Here is a 27,621-nt window from a genome sequence, read left to right on the forward strand (position 1 = left end):
GAAACTTGGAAGAAGGGATAAGAAACTCTAGTGAAAATGGGTGCGACAATAACCCAAGACAAAACGAGTTTATATAGTACAACACCAAGTCCTTGTCGTAAAATTTGAAATCTTGGAGTCCTTAACTAAAATATGTTCCGGAGGATTTATCATTATCTGTATAAACCAAAACCATACCATTCTTAGTAACTTTCCAATTAATCAAATTTATGCCACCAACTATATGCCATTAGTGTGCTTACCAAATTCACCCATCTATACGTCATAATAATCCAATAACACCTGTTTCAATACTTGCAAGAATTTTCTTTTCTGAAAAAAAAAAACATTCTATTTATATTTCTATAACCGACAATTTGTTTGAATTCTTGTAACATTATCTTTTCCTCCTTACTAGAAACACAGTAATGTCCCTACATATGTAAATAAATTCTCTCATTTCATTTATTTTTATATGATAAGAACATCATATCGAGGGAAATATCTTATTATCGATAAATAATTTCCGACGGGACTTTTACAGAGGGACAAAATCCATCGGTAATTTCGTCAGTAACCAAAAATCCGTCTGTAATAAAGACTAATTCCGTCTGTAAATCTGTCTGTATTAATCCATTTTCTAGTTGTGATCCCTTCTTATTAATTGTGATAATGAAATCATACTCGATCTTAATTATTGTCAAGTAGAAAAATAAATTGAGTTGATTAATAATTTATATTATGTTGTATATTTGTGTGTATTGATATTTAATTAATACATGCTAACTAAGAATATTGAAATTTTTATTCTTTTTAATAATTTAAATAGAGTAGATAATCATTTACATCTTAATGATCTTAACATGTTATTGTGTCCGTTCTCATATAATTATTTAGTAAATAATCTTATATTTTATATAAACTAGAAGGTAAATCCCTCTATATACATGCAGATAAATATATAAAAAAAAGATAATATATTTTTATGATAGGATAATTTTAAATTAGTTGATATATAGTGTAAAATTATGCTAACTAGCACATATAAATTAAATTTTGTTAAACAAATGATCTTGTAAAATTAAATGAAAAATTATATTTAGAGTAAAATATTGTTTTAGTCCACAATTTTTAAGCTAAATTTTAATTATGTTCTTAACGTTTGAAATTTCATATTTTCATCTTAGACGCTTTATTTTGTCTTATTTTAATCATTTAGTCAAAATTAAAATTTTTCTTCCTAGAGATATCTTTTTTCCTCTATTATATCTTCTTTATTTCTCTCATTATTATGTTATTTTTGCTTTCAAATAATAATAATAATAATAATAATAATAATAATAATAATAATAATAATAACAACAACAACAACAACGACTACTACAATTATGATTTTTGTAGTTATCTAAAAAAATAAATAATGGAAGAAATGATATTTTGAAAAAAAATTAAATTTTTATTATAAGATTAAAATAAGATGAAATAAAATGTTTAAGATAAAAATATAATATTTTAAACGTTAAAAATAAATTTAAGACTTAATCCAAACATTATCAACTAAAATAGTATTTTAATCTTATATTAATTAACTTAAGTTATATTTAAGAGAAAATCTATCTCCAATTTAGAATAATTGTCCCTTTATTTTTAATTATCTACATAATTTTTTTAGAATAATATAAAAATATAAAAGTTGATTTATGCAATTAACTTTTGAATAATTCTATGGTCCAATTTTATGGGAGAATTCCCACGTGACTGCTTCAACGTAGTTTGTAATTTTTCAGAGGCCCTTGTTTTTTTTTAATTGGAAAGCCCCTTTGTATTGCTTTTGCTTCTAATTTGGCTTCACACGATCCGAATAAAACCATACGGAGGAAATCAAGTTGGGTTGGTTTAGTGGTTAGTTCACTAGTCCGCTTAAACAAATATCGGGGGTTCGAATTCCGCTTTGTGCATGTAGAGCGACAAACCCTTAAATGGCTCAGTACCACGACAGATTAGTCCTTGACCTACCGGGTTGGTGGATACCATGGGAAACCAAAAAAAAAAAAAACCATACGGGGGATAGCATTAGATGTTGCAAAACTATATTGGGATCTGTGGGAGTTGTCCCATAAAGTTGTTCAAATAGAATTTTCAATTTTTATTTGTGTAATATAATTATATAAGTATTTCGTCAAATGGCTCCCAAGGATACTACAATTTTTTTTTTCAATGGAAAATGCATATTGCTAATGAATACCACAGAAAAACTTGATGTTTTTCATGTATTATCTATATTGAAAACAGGGCGGATCCAGAATTTTTTTTAAGAGAGATCGAAAATTAAATATTTATATAATTAAATATTGTATTATATAATTGATGATATTATTTTTTATTTTATTTTTAATAAAAAATTATTAATAAGTGCTATATTAAAATAGAAGTTCTACTAAAAAATAATAATTTTATATTTGATATCATTCATAATAACTAAAATTTTAATTTTTATCTTTTATTATTATAAAGAATGTAACATGAATAATATAGATCAATTATTCTGATTTTTTTATATATGCATTTAAAATAAATTAGTGAACAAAATATGTAAGATATTCATACCAATATATAATTTATTTAATATGTTATTATTTTAATATCATGAGAAAATAAATAAATGTTGAAATCATTTAATTTTTATGTATATATTTTTTTATTATTCAATTAGAATTTGTTATCAAAATTAAAGTATCTTTTTATATGATAATAGATTTTTTGGTGACTATATAATAATAGATTTAAAAGTCAAGGAAAAATTTAAAAAGATAGAAGGAACAATAAAAAAAAAAGAATTCATCAAAACAAATGGTTAATGAAAAAATAAAGAATAGAAAGAACAATTAAAAAAGATTTATTGATCAAAATAGTTGACCTAAAAAAATATAATACATTATTGATGTTTAAAATGCAACAATTGAAATTTAAACCCAGGTCATGGGACAAAAAATATTCTAATTAGCCACTAGACTAACAATTCAAATAATATACAGAAGTTAAATGCATCATCATATAACTTTCAAAATTTTAAAGTTAAATGCATCATCATATAATCATATAATATATAGAAGCTTCAAAATGTTTAGGACTGCCGCCTTCTAAAACCGCCCCTGATTGAAAATAACTTTCGTATGTTTATATTTTTGTGGATTTTCCTTTTCGTAACTTTTCTTTTTTGGTGAAGCATTTATACGAATTTTTAAGTAATGGATTTTTGGGCTAAACTGTTTGTTGATGCACTTGTAGTATTATTTGCATGGTTTGCCAAGACAGGGAAATATCTTGCATCATTCATGCATAAAATCGAAATGAATTTCCTACACTGTTATCTAATTCGAGCTTTCAACTGATAAGAATGAAATCGAAATACAAAGGAAACTCGTACCAACAAAGCCTCTCATCATATAAGCAGGAAGAAATAAAATAAAATGCATTTTGAGAGTCATTATCCTCATCCTCCTCACTAGATTTTCTTTACAGTTTTTATAAAAAGAAGTGTAAAAATAAAACTGGAATGCTTCTGAAATTTGCAGAATAGGCACAGAAATACAGAATATTGTGCGTATTATATAGCAGTCACACAACATTGTGTTTTTGTGACAACTATTCATAAAGAGATCTTGTTTGTTATAGCATCAAAATTAATTCAACTTGGATACTAGAAAACAGATCTTTCAAGAATATGACACTAACAACTATGGTAAGGAAGTGACGAGTTCATGATAACATTGCAACAATCCACCACAATAAATCATCTTTATGGCAAAATACGGTCACAGCAATGCATGCAAGAGTACATAAGCTACTCCCATCATCTATACTTATACTAGTTTTAGTTTACCTGCTTGGTCATCATTTTAACACTTCTAAGGGTAGCGTCTTGAGGGGAAGAGAGGAAGAGGAGGGCTTCAAGAATCTTACTTCTCCTCCAAGACCATAACTCTCAAACACTGGTGAAGGAACCCGAAAATATCTACTATTTGTATCAATCAATCCTCCTCCTAGGTCAAAACGCTAAACAATAGAAATTCAAAAGCACAACACTTAATAGAAATGGCTAGGTCAAATGTTATCAACTAAAACATGCAAAAGCTGAAGCAATTGTTCGTACACAGGCAAAGTAGCAGCCGTTAGCTTAATTTCATCAAATTCCTCAAATAAATGGACAGAGCAACCGATGAAACATACAAAGGTGATAGAATCTTCATGAATCAGGAGCCATGCTATATTCCCATAATCCCATTCCACCATATGAGCAAGGTGTGAGAGATAATATATACTGGTACTGCAACATTAACCTTGACATACAAATAGAGACCTCTCTGTTTTCGAAAATCATTTCTCCTAAATCTAAATACCTTATCAGAAACCAGCTAAACTAGAAATGCAAAAGGTCATCTCTGCAGAATAATGTAAACCTTTCACAAACCTTTCAACTATGGAAACATCTCAATTTGCAATACCAAGTTACCAACACACTGAATAGCACAGAGTTAACAGAGACAAAACCATTTAACCAACCGAGATCAAATATAACATCAAAGTGTAAACAAATTCACAAGCCGAGCCAAACACAAAGACTCGTGCAATGCAGGGTTTAGGGTCCAACAAACAATCATACATACATTCACCATTAATCCATCCTATTAAAGAATATTATGAACAACAAAACCCAAACTTCCTATCAAAAACATGTCCAATTGTTAACTCATTCATGAAAATTGCAAAGCACAATCAAGAAGACAGGAAAATTGGAAAATGAAGGTACAATTATAAGACACAACTATCTATATTTATGAATGAATTGCAACATGAAGGGTCACAGTTTTCAACTACACAGTCAAAAGAATCTTTACCCCCCCCCCCCCTAATTCCAGAATCACACAAAATCCCTGACCGAAAATTCCTCAAACAGGTGCATAGGAACCAGCATTAGCACCGCCACTAAGCATAGGACCGTACGGAGATTCAGTATCATCAGCAACAAGATCTTCAGTCCCTCTCAGCACAGCATGGATGAAAATCACAGCAGCACCAACAAGAAGCGACACGACGAGATTAAACCAGACGTTGGCGATGAGGAGAACAACAAGGGTTAATACAGCGAGTGCCAAAACGACGGCGCGGTCGTCCAAAACGACGAGGTTGAAGAGGTTTAAGGGCTCGTCGCGGGAGAAGTAGAGGAAGTACCAGAGAGCGAGGAGGAAGAGAACGAGGATTAGAGGGAAGGGACGTGAGAGGAGGGAGAGGATGAGTGACAGGAAGAGGAGGATGGTGTAGTTAAAGAGGAAGTAGGCGAGGTTGTGTGACACGCGCGCCGACGCGTCTTGGAGGGAGTGGGGGAGGGAGAGGGCGTAGAAGGAGAGGAATTGGGACCAGGGGCGGCGCGTGGAGATCACGCTCTGCCCGGCTTCTTTGAAGTGAGTGAGGAATTCGGATGACATTGTTGAGGGATCTGAGCGGGAAGGCCAAGGGGGTTTCTTGTGCTGGTTTTGGTGGAATTGTGGAAATGGAAAGTGTGTGTGTCAATGGTGTCGATGAAGGCAATGAATGAAGACCAAGTTTCGAAGCTGACCAGTTGGTTAACACCGTGTGAGGGACTGCGTGCAAGTTCGCTTATTGGGATATTTTTGTAAAAATGGGTCTCTGACTTTCTCTTATAAATTGGGCTTTCATACAATTTCAATAATACAACATAGCTTTCGTCCAATAAAAGGAAAATAGACAATCACCAAAAATAAAAGTAGATACAGGAAGAACCGAAGGGAATCTACTATCTAGGCTGAAATACTTGTGGTCAAGTGGAGAAGATAAATCTCGAAAAACCTGCAACAACGAGAGGGGAGACAAAGGCACAACTCGTTGGTAAGGGACATTCATCATCTCATAGCTAAACATTGGGAGATCAAAGTCAAAGACACAGCCAAACTTGGAAATGCCTGTGTAGATTGCCTTGCAAAAATTAGCACCAGTATGCTAGTCGGTTTTTTTTTTCTTTCTTTGGACTGGCAATTCGGCTTTTTTTTTTTTAAGTTATTAAAACGGAGCCGGAATCCAGAAAAGAAGAATTATAAAGAAACTAAACGAGGCAGAGCTGTCATATGTTCATCATTTACAAATATCCTAACTATCGTCCTAAGAGGAGTAACTTAAAAATAGAATTCTGGGTCTAGATAATTTTACGTGCAAGACAATCGGTGCATTAATTGTTCTTTTTATAAATATTAACAAAAAGAATATTTCAATTTCTGGCTTTTCATCTATTATCTCTAATGAGAATATTTGGATAATTTTTGAGGTCTTTGTGATTATTGATGAGGTCTATAGCATTTTAGAGTCACATTCTACTCTCAATTTTCTTATCCCCATAGTCCAAAGTAAGCTTGATCCTTGATTCAACCCTTAGAGTTCCACGTTGAAAGCTGAGTACCTTCCTATGTTGTAAGAGAATCCAGCAATCCACTCACTATTTTCATTCCTCAAAACTCTTCTACATTCGGCTTTCCTTAGATTTTCTTGCATAGTACATTAGTATTGAGAGTGATCCAATTATTGGGTGGGAAATTCCATTTCACTAACATTTCCTTCATGTTTTTGGAAAGGCTTATCCTCTATCTTCTCTCAAAGGCGAGTCTAGTTTCCTCCACTTTCTTCAAAACTTCTCAACGGCCTTGAGGTGGTCGTTGGTATTTCACTTCGTGAATTTGACCGTTTCGCTAGCTCCAAACCTTCCAGCAACCTTCTCAACGGCCTTGGCTATTGTTAACTTTGCCAAGATTAGTGGCCCAAGTGACGTTCCGGCGTAAGTTCGTGGGTACAGTCTTTAGTGCGGTTCTCTTGCTGTTGGTACGAGTCGTTGTTAGTACGGATTATCTGTTGCAGAATTTCGGGTAATATTGTTCTTTTCTCTTCTTTTGGTGCCTTTTTTGTAGGTGATTATCATTCATTCCCATCATCATTGGTGCATTCCCATCATCATTGTGCATCATTATAACATCGACACCAAGCATCAACCTCATTGCAAAGTAGTAAAAGATGGCTCCAAAGCGTAGAACTACTCAAGAGATTGAAATGGAGGAGTTACGTTGTCAAGTTAAGGAGTTGCAAGAGCAACTTGCAAAACATGAAGCTGCTCAAAATAATCATGGCAGGCAGAGTGATAACAGTTCTTCTAGTGAAGAAGATAATGCAAATCCATTTCATTATTCTTCTTCATCTGAAGATTTATCCACACGAAGAGCACGGCGTAACATGACTCACAAAGTTAAAGAATTAGGAATCAAAATTGATGTTCCTGTGTTTGAAGAGAGACTCTAACCAGATGATTTCATCGACTGGCTTTGCACAGTGGAAAGAGTGTTCGAGTTAAAAGACATTCCAGACGACAAGTGCGTAAAGCTTGTAGCAATCAAGTTGAAGAAGCATGCGTCAGTTTGGTGGGAGAATCTCAAGCGTCAGCAAGAAAGAGAAGGAAGAAGAAAGATCAAGACATGGGATAAAATGCGTCGTGAGCTCAAGTACAAGTTCCTTCCTGAACATTACAGGCAAGACACCTTTATCAAATTTCATAATTTGAGGCAAAAGTCATTATCTGTGGAAGAATATACAATGGACTTCGAAGAGCTGCTTATGAAGTGTGACATTCAAGAGCTTGAAGAACAAACAATTGTTCATTATCTTGGAGGACTGAACATAGAAATTTCTGATGTCGTTCAGCTGCAACCATATTGGACCCTAGATGATGTCATTAGGCTGTCATTAAAGATTGAAAAGCAAAGAACACAAAGGAATAACACTCAGTCACCAAAGGACAAAGAAGTCATCCTTGATGTTTAACAAGAAGTAAAGACAGGATTTTTTAAAGGCAATAAGGAGCGTCGATCATCAGGTAGGAAATGCTTCAAATGTCAAAGTTTTGGGCATATTGCTGTTGATTGTCCAAACTGAAGGGTTATCACTCTTGTCAAGGAAGAGGTTAATGAAGAACCAATTCAGGAGAAAGAGGAGTAAGGTGAGGTTGACTATGCTATTGAAGAAGTTCCACCCGATTGTGGAGAAGCTTTAGTAGTTTGTCGAAACTTTAATACTGCAAGGGTAATAGAAGACGAGAATTGGCAACGCCACAACATTTTTCACACAAGATGCACTGTTGAAGAGAAGGTTTGAAAGGTCATCATAGACAGTGGAAGTTGTGAAAATGTAGTTTCAAATTATATGTTAGACAAACTGAAGCTTCCAACCGAGTTACATCCTCATCCTTACAAGTTGCATTGGTTAAAAAAGGAGAATGAAGTTAAAGTAACAAGGCAATGTTGTGTCCAATTTTTTATGGGAAGCAAATACAAGGATAAAGTATGGTGTGATGTCATCCCGATGTATGCGTGTCATTTACTGTTAGGACGTCCTTAGCAATATTAAGATGTCTTCTCTAGTTGAAGGAAGAGCGTGTACTTTTATTAAGATGTCTTTTGGTAGATGTTGATTTTTTTTCTGTTCCAATCACCTTATGTTGTTCCCAAGTCATTGATTTTTCTTTCTAAATCAATCTAATTTGGGGTTGTGTGGTTTATCAGAGTTTCGTTTTCTTCAAGCCAATATTCCCTCCAAAAGAGCATATATTTATTGTTCCCTATAAATTTGGTGGTATGCTTTTGAAATATTGATCAGATTTTTACCAGGTCTTTTCATAGGTTAGAGTTTGTGTCTCTTGCTATTGGTTGAAAATTGACATTATCCGTATTGCAATATTTTTTATAAAATACACTTACCCATAGTGTATTAAGATTCTCTCTCAATTGCCATATAACTTTCAAAAGAGAGGCATCATTCATCCATGTTGATTTTTACATCCCAAACCATCTTCATGTGTAGGTGTGCAAATGATTTTTTAACTAATGACATGTATTTTTTCTCTTATTTTTATCATCTCCCCAAATAAACCCCCTTTGGAGTTTTTCTAAATCATTGCAAATAGATTTAGAAATATTTTCGTGTTGTATATCAAAATTGATGCTAGGACTAATCATTGACTAAACTAGGGTTATTGACATTTACTCTATTATCCCTTCAATTTTCTTTGAACCCTTTCTAGAGCCACTTTCAAGTTCTCTTTTCCTCTTTTATTATTGTTGATTATTGCTCTTAAATATCTTTCCAGATCTCTATTTTCTTTGAAATCAGACTTCTCTAAGATGTTCTGTTTAGTTCCATTGGATGTGTTTCTTGAAAAGATAATAGATAATTTGCCTGTATTGACCTTTAGACCAGCTACCTTTCAAAAAATATCCATAACCTTATTCACTTTTTCATTTGTTGTTCAGTTGCTTCTATGAAAAGAAGAAGAACGTCTACAAACACGAGCTGTGAAATTTTTAGACCATTATTTTCAATGTTCATAGGATTCCAATTTTCTTTTGTCACTTATTGCTCTATGTATTGGGAGAGCTTATCCATGCATATGACAAAAAAGTGGGGAGATATGGAGTCTCCTTGTCTAATTTTCCTTGTAGGTTAAAAATTGTCAGTTTTACTTCATTCCAAAGGATGCTATAATTAATTGATGTAACCCCTTCTGTAATGATGCTGATGACTTCGGTTGGTAATTTTATATCCTAAAGCTGTTTTTCCATGAACCTCAAATGATTTTATCATAGGCCTTTTTAAAATCGATCTTGATCGCCATGTAATTCTTTTTCCCTCTCATTTTCGTCACATAGTGCATTTCTCCTTGGCAATATGAATGTTATGTTAAATCTTTCGTCCTGGTATGAAGCTTGACTGATAGGGGCTTATTCTTTCATTCAAATGGGACTTTAATCTCTGAACCAAGATTTTTGTTAACATTTAGTCTGATGTTACAAAGGGCTATAGGTTTTAATTTGTTGGCAAATTCTGGATGTTGGATCTTGAAAATGAGAGCTATAAGAGTATTATTTGACTCTTTTATATGCCTTCCGAGTTCCTCAAGCACTCCTTCGTATGATCACAAATCCTGTTTAATTTTTCTTGAAGAACACTATTGGATATTCATCCTCTCCATGTGCTTTAAGTGAGCCAATACTGCTAAAAAATTTTTTTTTTTTAATTTCTACATCTGTAAGGACTCCTTTAAGCAAGTTGCAATTTGAAAAGCCTAAATTAGATGAAGACATATTTTCAATGATGAAGGGATATGTATTTTGTAAGACCCAAAATCTTTGAAAAAGGGGCTATCATTAGCTAATTTCAAATTCAGAGTTTTTGTAGCTTTAATTTCAAAAATTTCTCTATTAAAGAAAATTAAAGCAAATTTTGATTTATTGAATTTGAAATAAATTGAGATTATTATCCAATTTTACAATTATTGGATTATTTTCTATATTCAAATTATAAAGTTGGTAATTGTGAAATATTGAGAATTTCTATATGATTTGGATTAAATAGTTAATATTTTAAATATTAATACTGCTGCTTTTGGAAAATAGAGGAATTAATTATATTATTCCTAATTTTTGGATTCAAGCATTTTATTGAAAATAATTTGTGAAAATGATGAACAAATGGTATTTTCTATATATAATTAGTGTTGGATTTACATTGGGTTTCAATTACTATATTATTTTCAATTTTATGTGAAATTACCATAAGTACAACCTAATTTTCTTGAATATCCTTCTGAGATGGCGATTTCAAGTATACTTTTGGAGTCTTATTTCGAACCTTGTTTAAAGGAGTTTTGAATCCTCTTTGAAAAAATTCGAAACAGAATTTATTTTCTGTTGCTTGATTGAGATTGGAACCATTGTTCAATTTTGATGAAGTTAATTTAAAGTTGGCATGCGCTATTTTAAATGAAGTTTTAAAGAGCTTCGTTGTTTAATGGAAACCTCTCCGTTTGTAATGCACCACTTGTTTCCTTTACCAATTTATAAGCAAACTTTTAACTCGGATCTTCTTTTCTAAATAGAAGTTTAACTTTCTCTTTCATTCCTACTATAATTTCATACACGCTTGTTTGAATATGAACTTTGAGAATTTTTGAACAAGCATTTGATTTTATTCCGAGCTGTATGATTGCCTTTGGTTAGGTTGTGCACCTAACTATCTTTCTAAAATATTTGAGGAAATATTTTAGCTCTTAACCAAGCCGGTGCACATCTTGTTTTTTAGAACTCTACATAATCTACTTCAACATAAAATTGAATTAGAGCAAAGCCACGTTTATACTTTGTTACTCTCTTGAAGGATGTTTGTTGTTTAACTTCCCTTTCAGACTGCAAAGTGATTTTTGCAAGATTTTGATTCTTTTATGAACAATGTTTCCGGGAGTATTTTTAATTGTGCTTTTGAGTTCTATGAGCCTTGTCTTGGGTTTGAGATATTCTTTTCTATAAACCTCATACTTCTTCGACTCAACTTGAAATTGTTTCAAACTAATGCGCTGATTTTCTGCTTATTGGTCCTATTGAATTTCTTTGATCCAAGGTTGTCTTTGAAGTTGTCAATTGATTTACTTCTAGAAAACTTCACTGCTTGAGCATCTTGGCTTACCTGGTATTGCATACACTCTTTCAAACCTATGGGTAATATCTTTGACATTTGTCTCTTCTTTCTGAGTCTTGTATCCTTCTGAGTAGACTCGAGAATTGTTTTGATATCACGTGTGACTTGTAGACATGGTACTGCGATGCGTTAGTTCGTTAAGATGTGATATGTGTATACGAAAGTTGAAGCGGTAGGTGTGCAGCGTTATGAGTTGTGGATGTTTTGTTCCTTGCGAACGGATTTGCGATTGTTAGGCTTATGATCGATTATGGGGATTGTAAAGTGCTTGATGGAGTTGGAAGGTTGAAGCTTTGAGGTGAAGATGATATTAGTATGCGGATGTTGAACACGTCGTTGTAACCTCATCCTGTTTTATAACCTTCAATGTCTTGCCTTACTATCACATCTTTGACCCATGTCACCTTTTGCATTGAGCCTACCTTGTAATGTTTTCTTTGCACTCACACTTCTACCTTTGAATCCTTATACATATGACAATCAAAGTATTTGAAAACGGTATATATGTTTATATTTTGAGATATTTTTGCTTCTTCCTTAAATGTGTTCAAGGGTGAACTGTTATGAAATTTCTTTCGTTTTGTATCAATTTTCGAGGGCAAAAATTTTTATAAGGTGGGTAGAATGTAAGACCCAAAACCTTTGAAAAAGGGGCTATCATTAGCTAATTTCAAATTCAGTGTTTTTGTAGCTTTAATTTCAGAAATTTCTCTATTAAAGAAAATTAAAGCAAATTTTGATTTATTGAATTTGAAATAAATTGAGATTATTATTCAATTTTACAATTATTGGATTATTTTCTATATTCAAATTATAAAGTTGGTAATTGTGAAATAATGAGGATTTCTATATGATTTGGATTAAATAGTTAATATTTTAAATATTAATACTGCTACTTTGAAAAAATAGAGGAATTAATTATATTATTCCTAATTTTTGGATTCAAGCATTTTATTGAAAATAATTTGTGAAAATGATGAACAAATGGTATTTTCTATATATAATTAGTGTTGGATTTATATTGGATTTCAATTACTATATTATTCCCAATTTTATGTGAAATTACCATAATGCCCTTAACCCTAATTTTCAAAATGAAATCCTAAAACCCTAACCCGACCTGTTTCCCCCCAAGACCCAGCCATAGCACCCACAATGTACCCTCACCAGCAGCAGTAGCACACTGCTTTCCTTTCTTCTTGAACGAAAGAGAAGAAACGGCAGAGGGAAGGGGAAGAAGGGAGATGTCCGCCGGCGCCACTGAGTCTCGCCACCACCGTCGATGCCTCCGAGTGAGACGCCGAGCTGCTGCACGCGGAGAAGCATCTTGCCACCGCGTCCTGCCCAGTTGAGGTCGCTGCCGTTGTTCGCGGGCCGACTCCGTCACAAAATCGGGGTTGAGGCGAGAGGGGAATAGATTGATAGGAAGGCCTTGCAAGGAGGGTTCACGCCATGCCGCCGTCAGTGCTAGGGTCTGACGCCGCCTGTCACCGTCGCGAGCTTCCTTGCCGTTGCCACAGAAGCTGCCTTTGCCGGTACCGTTGGAGGCGCGAACGGAAGAACACCGTTGAGAGGGGAAACGTGAGCTGCGAGCGACGGGCTGAGGAGAAGCTCCACCCTCGTTGCTGCTGGAGGAGTTCCGTGCATCGCCGCCGAGGGTTGCCGTGGGTGGGGAGAAGACGCAACCGCCTCACGCCGTTGCCACCATCTGAGCTCGCTGCTGCTGATGATGGTAAGCCCAAACCGCCGCCGACAACGGGATTCAGGCCGCTGCAGGTGTTGTTGCCAGAGAAGGGAGCTGCATCTCCGTGATTCCGGCCGCTGGGAGAGGTTCTGTGACCTCTGGGAGCACTGCCGGAGCTCCGGACTCAGCTTTTGCCACTTGAGACTCTACTGCCATCGCTGGAAAAGTTTGTCGGTAAAGGTTTTATTTGAGGTTTCTGTCCTTTTTGAATTCCACGAATACCGTAGTCACTGCGGGTTGGTTTCAGTTGGCGCGATTGGAAATTGTCGTCGCTGCCACTTGAGGTGGCTGCCGGGCTGCTGTTGAACCAGTTCAGAGACTGCCGCTGTTCTAGTTCAGCCGTTCCTTCTTCGTTTGGAAAACATTTTCAATTTGAAAGCTCTCTAGTTACTATTCTGGCTTCATACACTAAGGTTTTGCGGCATCAATTGCTATAAGATTGAGTTTCTATTGTTATATATCATGATTAGTGTTGCTGTGGTTACCGCAGGAGTGGCTTGGAGCCGAGGTTGCGGTTGTTGGTGATTTCGGTTTAAGAGAGAAGGTTCCTGTGACGCGTTTGGGTTATGATTTTGGCGTTTTGAGGTAGAGGTGCTTTCCGAAAATTATATTTTATATTGGAATTATTATATATGGATACTGATGTGAGAAAATGTGTATTTGGTGATTGTATTGGCCTTATGTATTATTCAATTGTGTCGAAAGATTATGAATGTTTGTTTGGCTGAATTTGTTGTGCGGCTTTGTGAAATGGAATGTTTGAAGTTGATTCTTTAAAGAGTTGTAATTTGAGTTTAATCCATTGGGAATTGATTTGAGTTGAGTTGACTCTCTTGATAATGTGAAAGATAGAATACTCTTTGAAATTCAGCCTGGTTTGCTTTAATTGGTTTGGTTTTGATAAATGATTGTTGCTGAACTATTTCTTTAAAGCTTTGGAAATGTGTTAAATCGGTTGATATTGATTTGATTTTTAAACGGTTTCCTTGAGATATGAAAATGAGATGATTGTTGGATTTGGCTTGCTTTTGAATTGATTTCTAGTTTTGAGATGTTGAAAAGGAATGAGGAACAGTTTAGTTGGGACCTGAACCGGGTGGCAAAAGTCCAAGTTTTAGAGGAGGTGCTGCCGAAATTTCTACAAAATCCTAGTCTTGTTTGAAAAGTTATTTAAAAAGGGTTGGATTCGAGAAATTGTATTATTTGATTTATTAAGAGAATATTTATGTTTTCAAGCTTAACTTATTTAATGAGCCTTATGCCTTGAGTTCGGCTTATTTAGAGTTTGAACTATTTTTACCATTTGAATCACTGAAGGAAAGAATGATGCTATAATATTGATTTCAATATAAAAAGGAGCTTTTAGTGATTTTAAAGGAAACTAGACTTTTGATTGAGTAATTAAGTTTGAGGCATTTTGGAAGAGGTTAGAAAAATGGGTTCCAAAAAGAAATCTGAAAGTGGTTTGATTCAAATGAACCAGTTCTGTTTCAAATGAGTTGATTTTTGGGCTGGATGGGAACTTGTGATTTTATATGGTTCGGTTTCATAATAAATTCAGCTTTATTTACTTGAGCTGAGAATCTATGATTTTAAGAGTTTCAATGGGTTTTAAGGAATTGATATAGATTGACCTTCCCTAAAGACTTGAGACTTTGTCGAGAAACTTTTGTTATAAAATTCCATTGTTGGATGGATGATTTCGAATACTTTAAAATAAATCTTTAACTTGCCATGGTTATGGAAGTTTTAGAAAGAGAAAGCCGAGAGTGGCTTTGTTTTAAAAAGGGAACTTACTTTGAGTAAAAGTGGCTTATGAGCCTGAGATGATTTGAGAAATGAGATCCTTAAAGCCAAGGCTGAAAAGAGTTGAAACTTGATTTCAAAGTGAATGGATTAAGAAAAGTGATTTATGGCTTAAATGACGATGTATGAATTTGATGATGTTGAATGGTGGAAGTGCTATTTTGTTATGAGCCATAATGGATGTGTATGCTATTGAACTCTGGCTGATTGCCGAATGAGTTGTAGGCCGTATAGCTGATTATGAATTATAAGTTTAAGCCGAAGGGTTGTATTTATTGATAAATTGGTTGGTTCTGGATTGAACCGTGAGCCAGATGGTTGAGATGAATGTTGTATGTGAATATGCTTGTGTTTTCTCTCTGGTTATAAGGGCGACAGGGCACCGATACCCTCTAATGGCGACAGGGCGCAGATACCCTCTAATGGTGACAGGGCGCAGATACCCTCTAATGGTGATAGGGCATAGATTCCCTCTAATGATGTTAATGTACAATAGAGAGACTCTGCCCGGGTTAGCTATCGGACACGTCGGGTTGGCTTGATAACCGACAGATGATATCATCAGCCACTAGGAACAAGCATGCATCATATGCATCTATGTGACATTGTTTGGGTGTGCATGTTGTACTTGTTTTGTCTTTGTGATTAACTACTAATTGTTCTACTTGCTGTAACTGTTTGTTTGTGCTTGAACCTTCCTACTTGTGTTTGCGACTGAAATTCTGTTGGATTGTGGTGGATTGGTTGCCGTTGGATTGTTTGGGCCTAGGGCCGTGGTTGAAATGATATGGACCGATGGTTGGTTTCGGTTTTGTGTTTCTGGTTTGGAAAAAAAATAATGAAAGGCTATTTTGGTTCAGCATAGATAGATCTTTTTGAAAGGCTTTTGATGTTTTTGAGAATTGAACAATGCCTCTTTCAGAAAAGATTTCCGACTTTACTTTTGTTGAAAACCGTTGTTTTTGAAAAGAGACATAAGACGGTTATTAATCACTGGAGTGGTTATCTTCACGTATCCTATTACAGTAATTCCCAAAAACCCTCTACTGAGAACCCTTTCGAGGATGATGTTCTCACCCCCTCTACATTTTTCCCCTTTCAGGATATGGGCGCAGAAGTCACGAAGAGTTTATTTAGTTGTTGTGAAATGCTCTGTATTGTTTTAGATTATTATTTATTGTACCCTCGCCTTTATCTTGATATATTCCATAAGAGGGATAGGAATTGTATTGGTTAATGCTTGTAATATTATATATATATGGATGTACTCTTTATGAGTTTTGTAAGTTGTATGGTATCTATGGATGTACGCTATCGAATGAAAGTATCTTGGGAGCGGTTTTGTGGTTTAAAGTTTTAAACAGGCTCATATTTTAGTATTAAATAGTATAAGTGTCGTCGTAATGTCCGAGCTATCAGAGTCGCGCAGCCGGAAGCGTGAGCTTTGGTAGTTAGGGTGTTACATATTTATGATATAGATCATCATAGAAGTTGATGACATGATCTTTAAGAGCTTGTTCATCTTCTATTCAATCTCTGTCCGATCCTATAAGTTTGAGAATGTTGTTTTTTCTTCTAATGATGGTCATAGTGTGATAGAATCTCATGTTTCTCTCACCTTACACAATCCATTATTCTCTGGATGTATGAAGATAGAATGCTTCATCTTTGTCTAGAATGTCATTAAGTTCATTGTTGAGAGATTTCTCTAGATCATCAAGAAAATATTTTTTTCTATAACTTCTACTCTTTTAAATTCTCCCAAGTCTATTAAAGATCCAACTCTTTAATATGAAAATGTTCCTAAAGTACTCTTTTCTATTTTACCAGCTCATTTCTTAAGCTGTTAAGGTTGTTTGGTAGTCTCTGGTCATTACTCCATTTGTATTAGAGCAAGGATTTGAAGTTAGGGTGGTAGGTTTACATGATTTAAAATCTAAAAAAGTTTTTCCTCTTTAATTTGATTGTAACTAACCATTATCCGTAATATGCAGTGGGTGGTGATTTGAGTTGGTTCTTGGAAGAATATTGACCACAACCTCTTAGAATTTGGTTTTTCATAAAGGGATGGAGAGTTCTATAGGAAGACTTTTGAAGACTCTTTTGTATCCCTCCCACAAAGACCACATCTATTAATCCAAGCATCAAAGATTTTACATGCTTTGTTATTTGTTGGGCTTCCCCCTTTCTTCTTTCAACTATTCTTGATCTCATTGAAATCGCCTGCGATGAGCAAAAGGTCAAACATGTCATGTTCTTTAAAATAGGCCATAAAGTTCTTCTGACCTGATCTCACAAGATTGCATACACTGCATCCAAGTACCAATTATCCTTATTACTGTAATTTATTTTTGTATATATGTATTGCTGATTAGCTTTAGCGACTGTGATAGAGAAGTTGTTCCCTTTCCAACATACCATATTCTCCCACTAAAGCCTTCAGCATATTCAATAATGAAAATTTCAAAACCCCAGCTTCTTATTTTTCTTTTGGCATTTTCTCCCTTAATTTTGGTTTCACTAAGAATGATGATATCTGGTTGGTATTGTTTCAAGTATTCTTTTAAGGTGCGTCTTAAGTGCAACTAGCTACTCCTCTAATGATCCAAGACATGATAATCTTTGGATGAGAGATTGGTTTTAATTTAGCTGCATATTTTCAGCATCAGCTTCTTCCAGAACAAGATTCATAGGTAAGTCGATGTCTTGTAAGAACCGGAATAACAATTTTAATAAAATAATAATTTAATCATCTGCAATAGGTTTGAAAATATAGAAATTTTTTCTTGAAAATAAAAAGGTGAAATTTGATTTCAATGAATTTTTCTGAGTTAGAAAATATATCTTTCGCGAAAGATTTTTGTTAAAATGTGTACCAGTACTTAAGCCGGCAGTATTAGCTCTAGACTATCTGGTACCGTGTTTTAAGAAAATAAGATTTCAAAAATTTAATTTATTGTTTTGAAAAGAAATAAATAATTTAGAATTGAAAACTGGACGCTAATTCTAAAGGTTTTGGCTCAAAATGGGACAAACGGATCAAAAACGCTAACGGGTTGGATCGAACCCAAGTTGGGCCCAAACCCAACATATATAAGTGTGTAAATGAACCCAAATGAGCTCATAACACACTTGAAACCAAACCCTAGCAGCTGAAAAAGCAGAGTGAAGCGAAGAGAGAAAGCACTATTCATCCTCCGCTTCCGGTGGCCATAACTCGAGTTACGGAACTCCGATTCACGTGCCATCAGTGACTACACGAAGCTCTTGCCGAGCCCTTTATTTTTATTTAAATTGTGTAGGTAAGATCTCAAAATTTTCTCTCCTTTTCTCTACCCTAAGAAATTCGAAATTCAAGGCTTGAGTTTTGAGTGGATCTTTGTGTTTTGGTTGTTTAGGTACCAACCTTTAGTGAGGAATTTTTGGGTTTCATCTCCAATTTCTATGGATAAGGTTAGGTTTCTCATATACCCTTGTAGTTTGGTATATTGTAAATATTAGGTTTTGATTTTTGATATATATATATATATATATATATATATATATATATATATATGTTGTTAGTTTGAGCCTTGGTTCTTGTTGGAATTGCTTTGGCTTTTTGGAAGCTTGTGGGATCTAAGTTTTGGTGTTTTGCACATATTGGGAATTGACCAAGGTATGGTTTCGGTTTTCTCTATGTAATATGTAATATCTCTAGACACTTAGGCTAGTTGACCTTAAGATAGGATTGAATTGAATATATATATATATATATATATATATATTAAATGTAAATTGTTATTTAGTGATTGATTTAATGTTGTATGGAGTGGATATGGTTGAGGAGTGATATTATATGTTGATGGTTGTTAATGTTGAGAAATTTGATGACGAATGCTGAGATTTATTATGGTTGATGAGAGTTGTTGGTATTGTTGATGATTGATGATGATTAATGGAAATGTTATTAATGAATGAGGAGAACTAAGATTGTTTATGATGATTTTTGGATGTTGATGTATAATGAACTTGATGGTGTGAAATGGTGAAATTGGGATATTGTGGATGGTTGAGTTGAGAGATGAGTGGTATGGACCTTTCTGTTGTTTTGGTACTATTGGGTGGTGTATAATTGGTTTTGAAATGAGAGTTTTGGTAAAAGTAAGTTTTTAAGATTTTTGGTAAAAATAGGTTTTAAGCCAACTTTGGCGGTTCATATCTTGAGCTACATTTTTTGAAATAGAATGATTTTTATATCAAATTAAAGATAATTCAAAGAGCTTTAAAATGGTATAGATTTTATAGAAATCTTAATTTTGTAGAGAAAGATATGATCATTGAAAGTTTGGGCCAGAAATCTAAATTCTGTGAAGTTGCAGAATTTGTGATTTCAGGTTTATGTGCGCACACACACTGTTGTGCGTGTGATCTAATCAGTGGCAATATTTAACTTGTGCGTCCACACAAGGTTGTGCGCACGCACACCCTGTGTATTTTTGAACACGTGTGTACGCACACTCTTGTGCGCACGCACTGATGATGGAAAATCGTCGGTAAAGATTTTCACAAAAAATATTGCGTTGCAAGTATAGTTCTAAACTGACAATTAAACTTCAATCAATATTTAATTTGTTTGTCACTTAACCAAACCCAATAAAATTAACAAAAGTATTTAAAACTCGGGTCATCTCTCAAGGAATTGCAGGGAAGTGTAGTTTATTATTGGTTATGAGATTGTATCTTTTAGGGTTTTGAATTTAGTAAGCAAGGAATGTAAATAACAAGAAAATAACTGATAATTAAGAAAATTCCTAGTAAGGGTTGAGATTCTGAATTCCTATCCTCATTGGCATTGTCAATTATGATGGTAATTGCAAATTGCTCTTACTTAGTTAACCTCTAACAATTGAAGGTAAGTCAAGTGAGCAATTCAACTTGAGTTCACAAGTCTTAATCAAAGACTAGAGTTAGTGAAGCTCAAGCCAACTAGCAACTTTCAATCGCCAACCAGCAAGAGACTTTGACAATTCAAGAGTCTCCAAATTACTCATTCTAAGCTAAGAATACCAAAATTCTAATTTAAAATCCTCCCAAGCATTTCATTAAACACTTGGAAGGCACAAAATAAAAGTATAGAAAAGTAATGAAAGAATGTAAAATCTAAGACTAACAATTCCAAAGGAATAAAAATAGCAAAGCAATTGAACAATAAGAAACATGAAATATGAAGGAAACAAAAGGAATTCACAAACTAAATTGGCAATATAAAGGAATCAACAAGAGAAATTGATAAACTAAAGCAACGGAACTAATGAAAGTAAAAGAAACCTAAATTAAAGCAAGGTAGAAATTTGAATTGAAGAAGACATAAAACTAAAAACCCTAAAAACCTAGAGAGAGGAGAGAGCCTCTCTCCCTAGAAAACTACATCTAAAACCTAATAATTGTGTAAATAAATGTTGAATGATTGATTCCCCCTTCCAACTCCACTCTGTAGCCTCCAATCAGTATTTTTGGGCCTGAAATTGGGTCCAAAGCAGTCCAGAAATCGCCTCTGGCATTTTCTGTAAGTTGCAGCACGTGACGCTCTGTCATCCGTACGCATCAGCCACGCGTACGCGTCATACCACACGTCCGCATCACCTAACTAAGAGGCAACTATGGCTAATTGCATATCATTTTAAAGCCCCAGATGTTAGATTTCCAACTCAACTGGAACCGCCTCATTCGGACCTTTATAGCTCAAGTTATGATCAATTTAGTACGAAGAGGTCAGGATTGACAACTTAGCAATTCATTCAATTTCTTGTATTCCTTCCACTTTTGCATGCTTCCTTTCCATCCTCTAAGCTATTCCTGCCCAATAAACCCTAAAAACACTTAATAAACATATCATAGCATCGAATGGTAATAAGAGAGAATTAAAATTAGCAAATTTAAGGCCAAAGAAGCATGTTTTCAATCATAGCACAAAATTAGGAAGTAAAATTTAAAACATGCAAATTCTATGAATAAGTGTAAGAATAAGGGATAAAATCCACTCAACTCAACACAAAATAAACCGTAAAATAGCGATTTATCACGTACACACAGGGAGGTGCTTCTGTTGGGAGCGCTAGCACACTCTGGTGCGTACACTCTCATCCCTGCAAAATTTGCTAGTTGTGCTACACACAAACTCGTGCGCTCGCGCGCACACACTGGGATTGGCAATCTATTCAGGGAAATCTCACGTATCTGTGCGTGTGTTAAAATGAAAACTTTTACCTTCTGTGTGTACACACACTTCTATGTTTACGCACACTTCTTAAAAATTCTTCTATGCGTGCGTACGCATAATCCTATGCGTACGCACACTACCTTATTTTTCAAAGAAAACCTTAATTTTAACTGTTTTACCTTCCTGGCAAGCTTGTAAACTTCCGTAACACTTGTTTAAAAACCGTTTTGTCAGTTTTAGGGTCTTGAATCAAGGGAGAAAATAATAAATGAATAAAAGGTGGTATTTTAACTATGAGTTTAGAGCCGGTGACATAGGCTTTGGAAGGTTTGCGTAAATTCTACTTTGAATTAGTAAATGTTGAGTTTTGAAGCATATGGTTGAAGAGGTTTTTGAGAATTGGGAACTGGTGATGGTTATGATGAGTTGAGAACTTGGAAAGGAATGATGAACTTGTCGAATGTTGAGAGTGTGCCAGGCACTATATCCTTGGGTTAAGTGTGGTGATAATTCAAAAAGAAATGATGATCTTGTTGAATGTTGAGAGTGTTCCAGGCACTATATCCTTATGTTAAGTACGGTAGCGTGCAGGGTATTATGTCCCTGGGATTGAATTATGATTAATAACCTTTTCTGCTGCAAGAGTGTACCAGGCACTATGTCCTTGGGATACACATGTGAGTGTGACCAGCACTATATTCGTGGGAGTGGCAGAAAAGCTACATTCGAAATGATGTGTCAGATTGGCATTTATAGACCGACAAGTGATATCACAAGCCAATAGGAAAGGCATTCATCATATACATCTTCTACCTGTTTGTTTGCTTTGTTTAATTTCTGTTATGCCTAAATGAATCACATGTTACTTGCTAATTGCTCTATTTGCTGTACATGTGCTTTACTGGCGTTTTACTTATCTGCATTACTTGTGCTTTCTGCTGGGATTGAGGAGGTTCCGTAGGCGGTAGCGATGGGATCGCACGAAGGCTAGGTTGGCAAAGGCTGTAGGATACAGCGGGTGACTAGTACTAGTTAGAAATCCCCTAAGTTTAGATACCCTTGTTTATTGTTTATGGTTTAAGTTATATCTTTTGTTAAGCTTGTATTTCAGTATCGATGTGAAGCTCTAGGATTGTCTCTGACGTCCCGGGGTCTTATATCTTACATTACTGGGCACTGTTACCATACTGAAAACCTCTGGTTCTCATTCCATACTCTGTTGTTATTTTTCAGATGCAGGTCACAACCCACCTCGTTGAGTTGCTTTGATGGTGACTGACGTTAGGATTTTTGCTAGTAAAGAATTTTATAAAATATAGTCGCGTTGTGAGTATAGATTCTAAACCAAAAGAAAATCCCTTTGTACAAACGTTTTGGTTGCCACAAGTAACAAACCCCTAAATAAATTGATAACCGAGTATTTAAACCTCGGGTCGTCTTCTCAAGGAATTGCAGGGAAGTATGATTTATTATTGGTTATGGAAAAGTATATTTTGGGGTTTTGAAAAAGGTTGAACAAGTAATGTAGAATAACAAGTCGTTAAAATAATAACTAATAAAGCTTTTGGCAATGTATGAGAACTGGAGGTCCTATCCCGGTTATCCTTATCAATTGTGATGAGAATTGGATTTTTTCCCACTAAGTCAACTTCTAACTATGAAGGTAAGTCAAGTGGATGAATTAATTTTGATTCCTCAGGTCCTAGTCTTTCCTTGGGAAAGGCTAGAGTTATTGGAACTCGAATTAATTCTTGAAGAATTCTAATTTTCAGTCAACAATGAGTTTGATAACTCAAGAGTTACCAATTAATCAACCAGAGCCAAAAGGTAGAAAATCTAAATTATCTATATAAATAAAGGAAAGCAATCATAAATCTGAAATACCTCGAATTATATTAAATAGAAAGTTATATTGAACATAGAAATCCATAAGCCAAATTGGCAACATCAAATAATCAACCAAAGTAATAAATAAACGTAGAAAATAAATTAAAGGAACATTGAACCTATGATGAAGAAGTTGAAATCCTAATCCTAATCCTAATCCTAAATCCTAAGAGAGAGGAGAGAACCTCTCTCTCTAAAAACTACATCTAAAACCTAAAATTGAATTATGATTTGATATGTATTGATTTCTTGACTCTCTGCATGTTCCCAGACTTTAATCTGTGTTTCTGGGCCGAAAACTGGGTTGAAATGCGGCCCGGAATCTGTGCCAACGACTTCTATAATTCTGCAGATTGCGCTCGTCACGCGTCCACGTCGTCCACGCGTTTGCATCACTCAGCATTTCTCGTACCACGCGGGCGCGTCGTCCATGCTTTCGCGTCATTCGTGCAGCTTCCAATCCGCGCGGTCGCGTCAGGCACGCGAGCTCGTCACGGTAATTCCTTCTATTTCGCGTGGTCGCGTGAGCTATGCGACTGCGTGACTTCTCGCTGGTCATCTCCTCAATTCCTTGTATGCCTTCCATTTTTGCATGCTTCCTCTTCATTCCATGCACTATTCTTGCCCTATGAAGCCCGAAACACTTAACATACAGATCACGGCATCGAATGGTACGAAGGACGATAAAAATATACAACAAAAAGGTCCTTAGGAAGCAATTTATTAATCATAGGATCACAACTAGAAAATGGATTAATACAGACAGATTTACAGACAGATTTATTCTTTATTACAGACTAATTTTTGTTACCGACGAAATTACCGATGGATTTTGTCCCTCTGTAAAAGCCCCATCGGAAATTATTTACCGACAGATTTTTTTCGTCGGAAAATTACAGACGGTTTTTTACCAGTTACAGACGGATTTTTCCTCTGTAAATTCTGCATCCATTTTTTGAAGGCGATGAACTTTCCGACAGATTTTTTGTTTGTAATTACAGACAGATTTTTCGACGGATTTTCCGTCTGTAATTACAGACGGATTTTTCAGACGGATTTTCCGTCTGTAATTACAGATGGATTTTCAGACGGATTTTCCGTGTGTAATTACAGACGGATTTTCAGACAAATTTTCCGTCTATAATTACAGACAGATTTTTTGACGAATTTCCGTCTGTAATTTGAACTTCAGAACACTCTGATTACAGCCAGAAAATTCGTTTGTAAATCCGTCTGTAAGGTAAAATAGAATTTTTTTTATTTTTCTAATTACAAAATAAACTTATTTTCATACGAAATAAATATAAATTTAATACAAATTTTTATCTAATTTGTATTCGAATATTTATAATATTTAAAAAAATAAACAAACTCATTGTATTATCAAACTAAAAGAAAAGTACTATAAACAAACAAGCAAGTCAATATAAACTCATTATATTATTCCATGCATTTAGATAGAGATGCTGTTTGGAACTCCTCTAAAAGTCAACCCTTCATTGCTAGTAGGATGAAGCAGAGTGTATGGCAATTCAACTAGTCCAATTCTATTACCCATCTTTGTTCTTCTGTGTTAGCTTCTCCTCAATCTCACTCAGTTTGTTCCCAAATCTCTAAAATGGTTGTAATGCTCTTGAACCAAATGTCCAATGTGGATTATCCCTCTCTCTAAGATATACTTCATCAGAAGCATGCTTTGATAAGATTTCTATGGTTGTAAAGTCAATGAGAGTCTCTAATTTCGGTGTAATTGTTATCAGATAAGCCTTTTGGTGACTCTTCACCATCTCTTCATACTCTGCAGTGCCTTGTTCAGGAAGCAATCTTATGCTAAGTGTTGGACGGTTCAGTATAAGCCCTCCACATGGATACTGTCCAAAATTAACGGCTGCATGGAGCGCCGACGCCGTCCATATTATGGTTGTGCATGATTCAACTAACTCTTCAACTGTCTGCATCTTTGGCCACCATGGCTTATCTTTCAAATCACCATGACCGACCTCAACAGCTTCTTTCCACCAATTTTGGAGTTCAGGGTCTCTTTTGAGATCATTGTCTGTTGGATAGTACAATGAGACACAATCTTGAACCCATTCCTTAATGGCAAACCATATCTCTAGTCCATCAACAGCATAAGGGTAGTCTTCTATTACAAGATGAATTCCATAAGGAGAAGATGAATCCTCCACTGCCATTCCTCTAAATCATCCAGAATATAAAACATGTTACTAAGATCAGTTCATGTTTATAATAGAATGAAGAGTTACACCACACTAGTAATTATTAATAAGGGGAATGAACAATGGTTGAACACAAACTCAAACAAAGACTAAATCAAGCACCTTTTTTTTCTCTGAAATAAACCTTCTGACCCTATGATAGTTTTTATTGCATCTATTGTTTGAACACGTTCCATGCAAATATGAACCTAAACAAATACCTAAGCAAATTTGTACTAGGATAAAAAATATAATTTAAAAAAATAATAAAAGACATCCTTTTTCTTCAAAACTCTCTCTCCCTATCTCACACGCATTTCTTATTCTCTTTTGTTTTTCTCTCTTAGTATATAACTCCCTATGTAGCTGAATATTAGAGTAGGCAAACTATAGAGAGCAAATTGAAAAGGAAATGGGGAAATAAAGGGTTTAAAAAAGAAAGAAAATAAAGAAGAGACGAAAAAAAAAGGTGAATGAATCTCTATGCAGATTCTCACTTCCTAAGCTTTACCATGTTTGGTTCTTGGATTCTCTTGCAGGCTTTTTTCTTTCTTCACTGCACTTTCAACAATTCCCACACTACTTCAGAAAGAAAAACTAAAACAACAACCTTCTACTCTCAATTCATAAACCCTTTAATTTCCATCTTCTTCTTCTTCTTCACTCTCTGATATATATGATTATTCCTGCTCACAAACACTCACACAGACCCTTTCAACTTCACACACCCTCTTTTCCCTTATCTGCTTTTTTTATGCCTTTAATTGGATTCAGTTGACGGCCAAGGGCAGGTGCTAGTGTAGTATGTATTACATAATTCACTGCAAAGTCATACAACAAATGATGGATAATAACCACATTCCTGGATTTTCTTCTAGTAATTAATCGCTAACTAGCAACTGAAACACACAGAGACTAAAACATAAATACCTCTTCTATGGCCTATCCTTTTGAGCCTCAGTTAACTTGAAGGCTTTGTTTTGACCCTGGAAAATGGCCAATTCCTTGCTCTTTTCTGCAACAAACATTCTCTTCTTATTCTTTTTGGTGTGTACAAATAAAAAAGATTGAAGCTTCTTGCTGTTGTTCAAAAGTTACTGCTGCTGCTGCATCATCTTTTAGATTCTAACAAAGAAAAGAAGATAGCTATAACTTCACATCGAATATCAGAGTAATATATATATATAGTAATCTAACTTTGGAAAGAAATGCATGCTTTCTTAAAAAATTACCTGAATTTTCACACGAAGGACTGTGATTTCCTCATCTCTCCCATCCTGTGTTTGTTTGCCAGCCTTGTGAGCAGCCTGTGACAATAAACAAATAAAAAAATTGAGTATTCCTCAAAATTCTGTCTCTCAATATAATTGAGTATTTCACGAAGGGCTGTGATTTCCTCAGTTCATATTTCTGCCACATATAATATGATTAATATCCATTCTTCTGGCATACCTCTATTAATTAATTAATAGTACTTTCTATGCACTGACATTAAGTACTTATAACTCTGAGCAATAAAACTGAAGTGAAGACAGCAACCAATACCTGCTACCATTATGTGGCACCATTGATTTGCATGCTTGATCATTTCCACACATGAAAAAGACAAACCTACCAGGGAGGAGAGACTATTTCTTCTTGATTTGTATATAGAACAAAGCCCACAATATGCCACAAATTTATTACTTTGACATTTCTTGTATTCTCAATCCACTGAAGAATTTTCTTGTAAGAAGATTTCAAGATGATGAGTCAAATTAGGAATATAGCTACCATACTCACAAGAGCTATTTATCAGGTAATGAAGCATTACTAATGAGTTAATTTAGAATGATGCCAATCCATTACTGAGTTAATTTTGGCTAGTCACATACAGAAATGAGGGAAATGAACCCAAAATCGTGTTTTACTAATGGACAATGTAACGGTTCAATTCTGAAATCTACAAGTTCCCAAGTAATGAGTACTCTATAAAGAATGGAACAATAGCAGTTCATCAGGTCACAAGAAGCAGATGAGATGGTTCTACTAACCAGTGGTCAGCCATTCCAGTAAAAGCAGGAAGCAAGATATACTAGGATTACATGGCTGCCAAAAAAAAACAAGATTAATTCCACCACTTACATAAGCATTGTAAAGAAACACAAATTCACGTATTTATAAAGTGAATTACACAAATTAGACTAACAAAACCAACACAT

General features: G+C 34.8%; 1 protein-coding gene and 1 pseudogene across 1 annotated transcript; both read right to left on the reverse strand.

The window, feature by feature from the left end:
* Positions 1 to 4,532: 4,532 nt before the first annotated feature.
* On the reverse strand, positions 4,533 to 6,026 carry LOC112711195 (PRA1 family protein D). Its single transcript, XM_025763799.3, has one exon. The coding sequence runs from the start codon at positions 5,463 to 5,465 to the stop codon at positions 4,929 to 4,931; it is 537 nt and encodes a 178-aa protein (XP_025619584.1). The 5' UTR covers positions 5,466 to 6,026; the 3' UTR covers positions 4,533 to 4,928.
* Positions 6,027 to 24,505: 18,479 nt separating this feature from the next.
* LOC112711196 (seed linoleate 9S-lipoxygenase-2-like) lies at positions 24,506 to 26,204 on the reverse strand (annotated as a pseudogene).
* Positions 26,205 to 27,621: the final 1,417 nt, after the last annotated feature.

The sequence above is a fragment of the Arachis hypogaea genome, chromosome 9 (assembly GCF_003086295.3).
Source record: "Arachis hypogaea cultivar Tifrunner chromosome 9, arahy.Tifrunner.gnm2.J5K5, whole genome shotgun sequence".
Classification (NCBI taxonomy): domain Eukaryota; kingdom Viridiplantae; phylum Streptophyta; class Magnoliopsida; order Fabales; family Fabaceae; genus Arachis; species Arachis hypogaea.

What these genes read in the sequence shown, in the direction of transcription:
- LOC112711195 (XM_025763799.3), bottom strand. Translation starts at nt 5,465, where the DNA reads ATGTCATCCGAATTCCTCACTCACTTCAAAGAAGCCGGGCAGAGCGTG.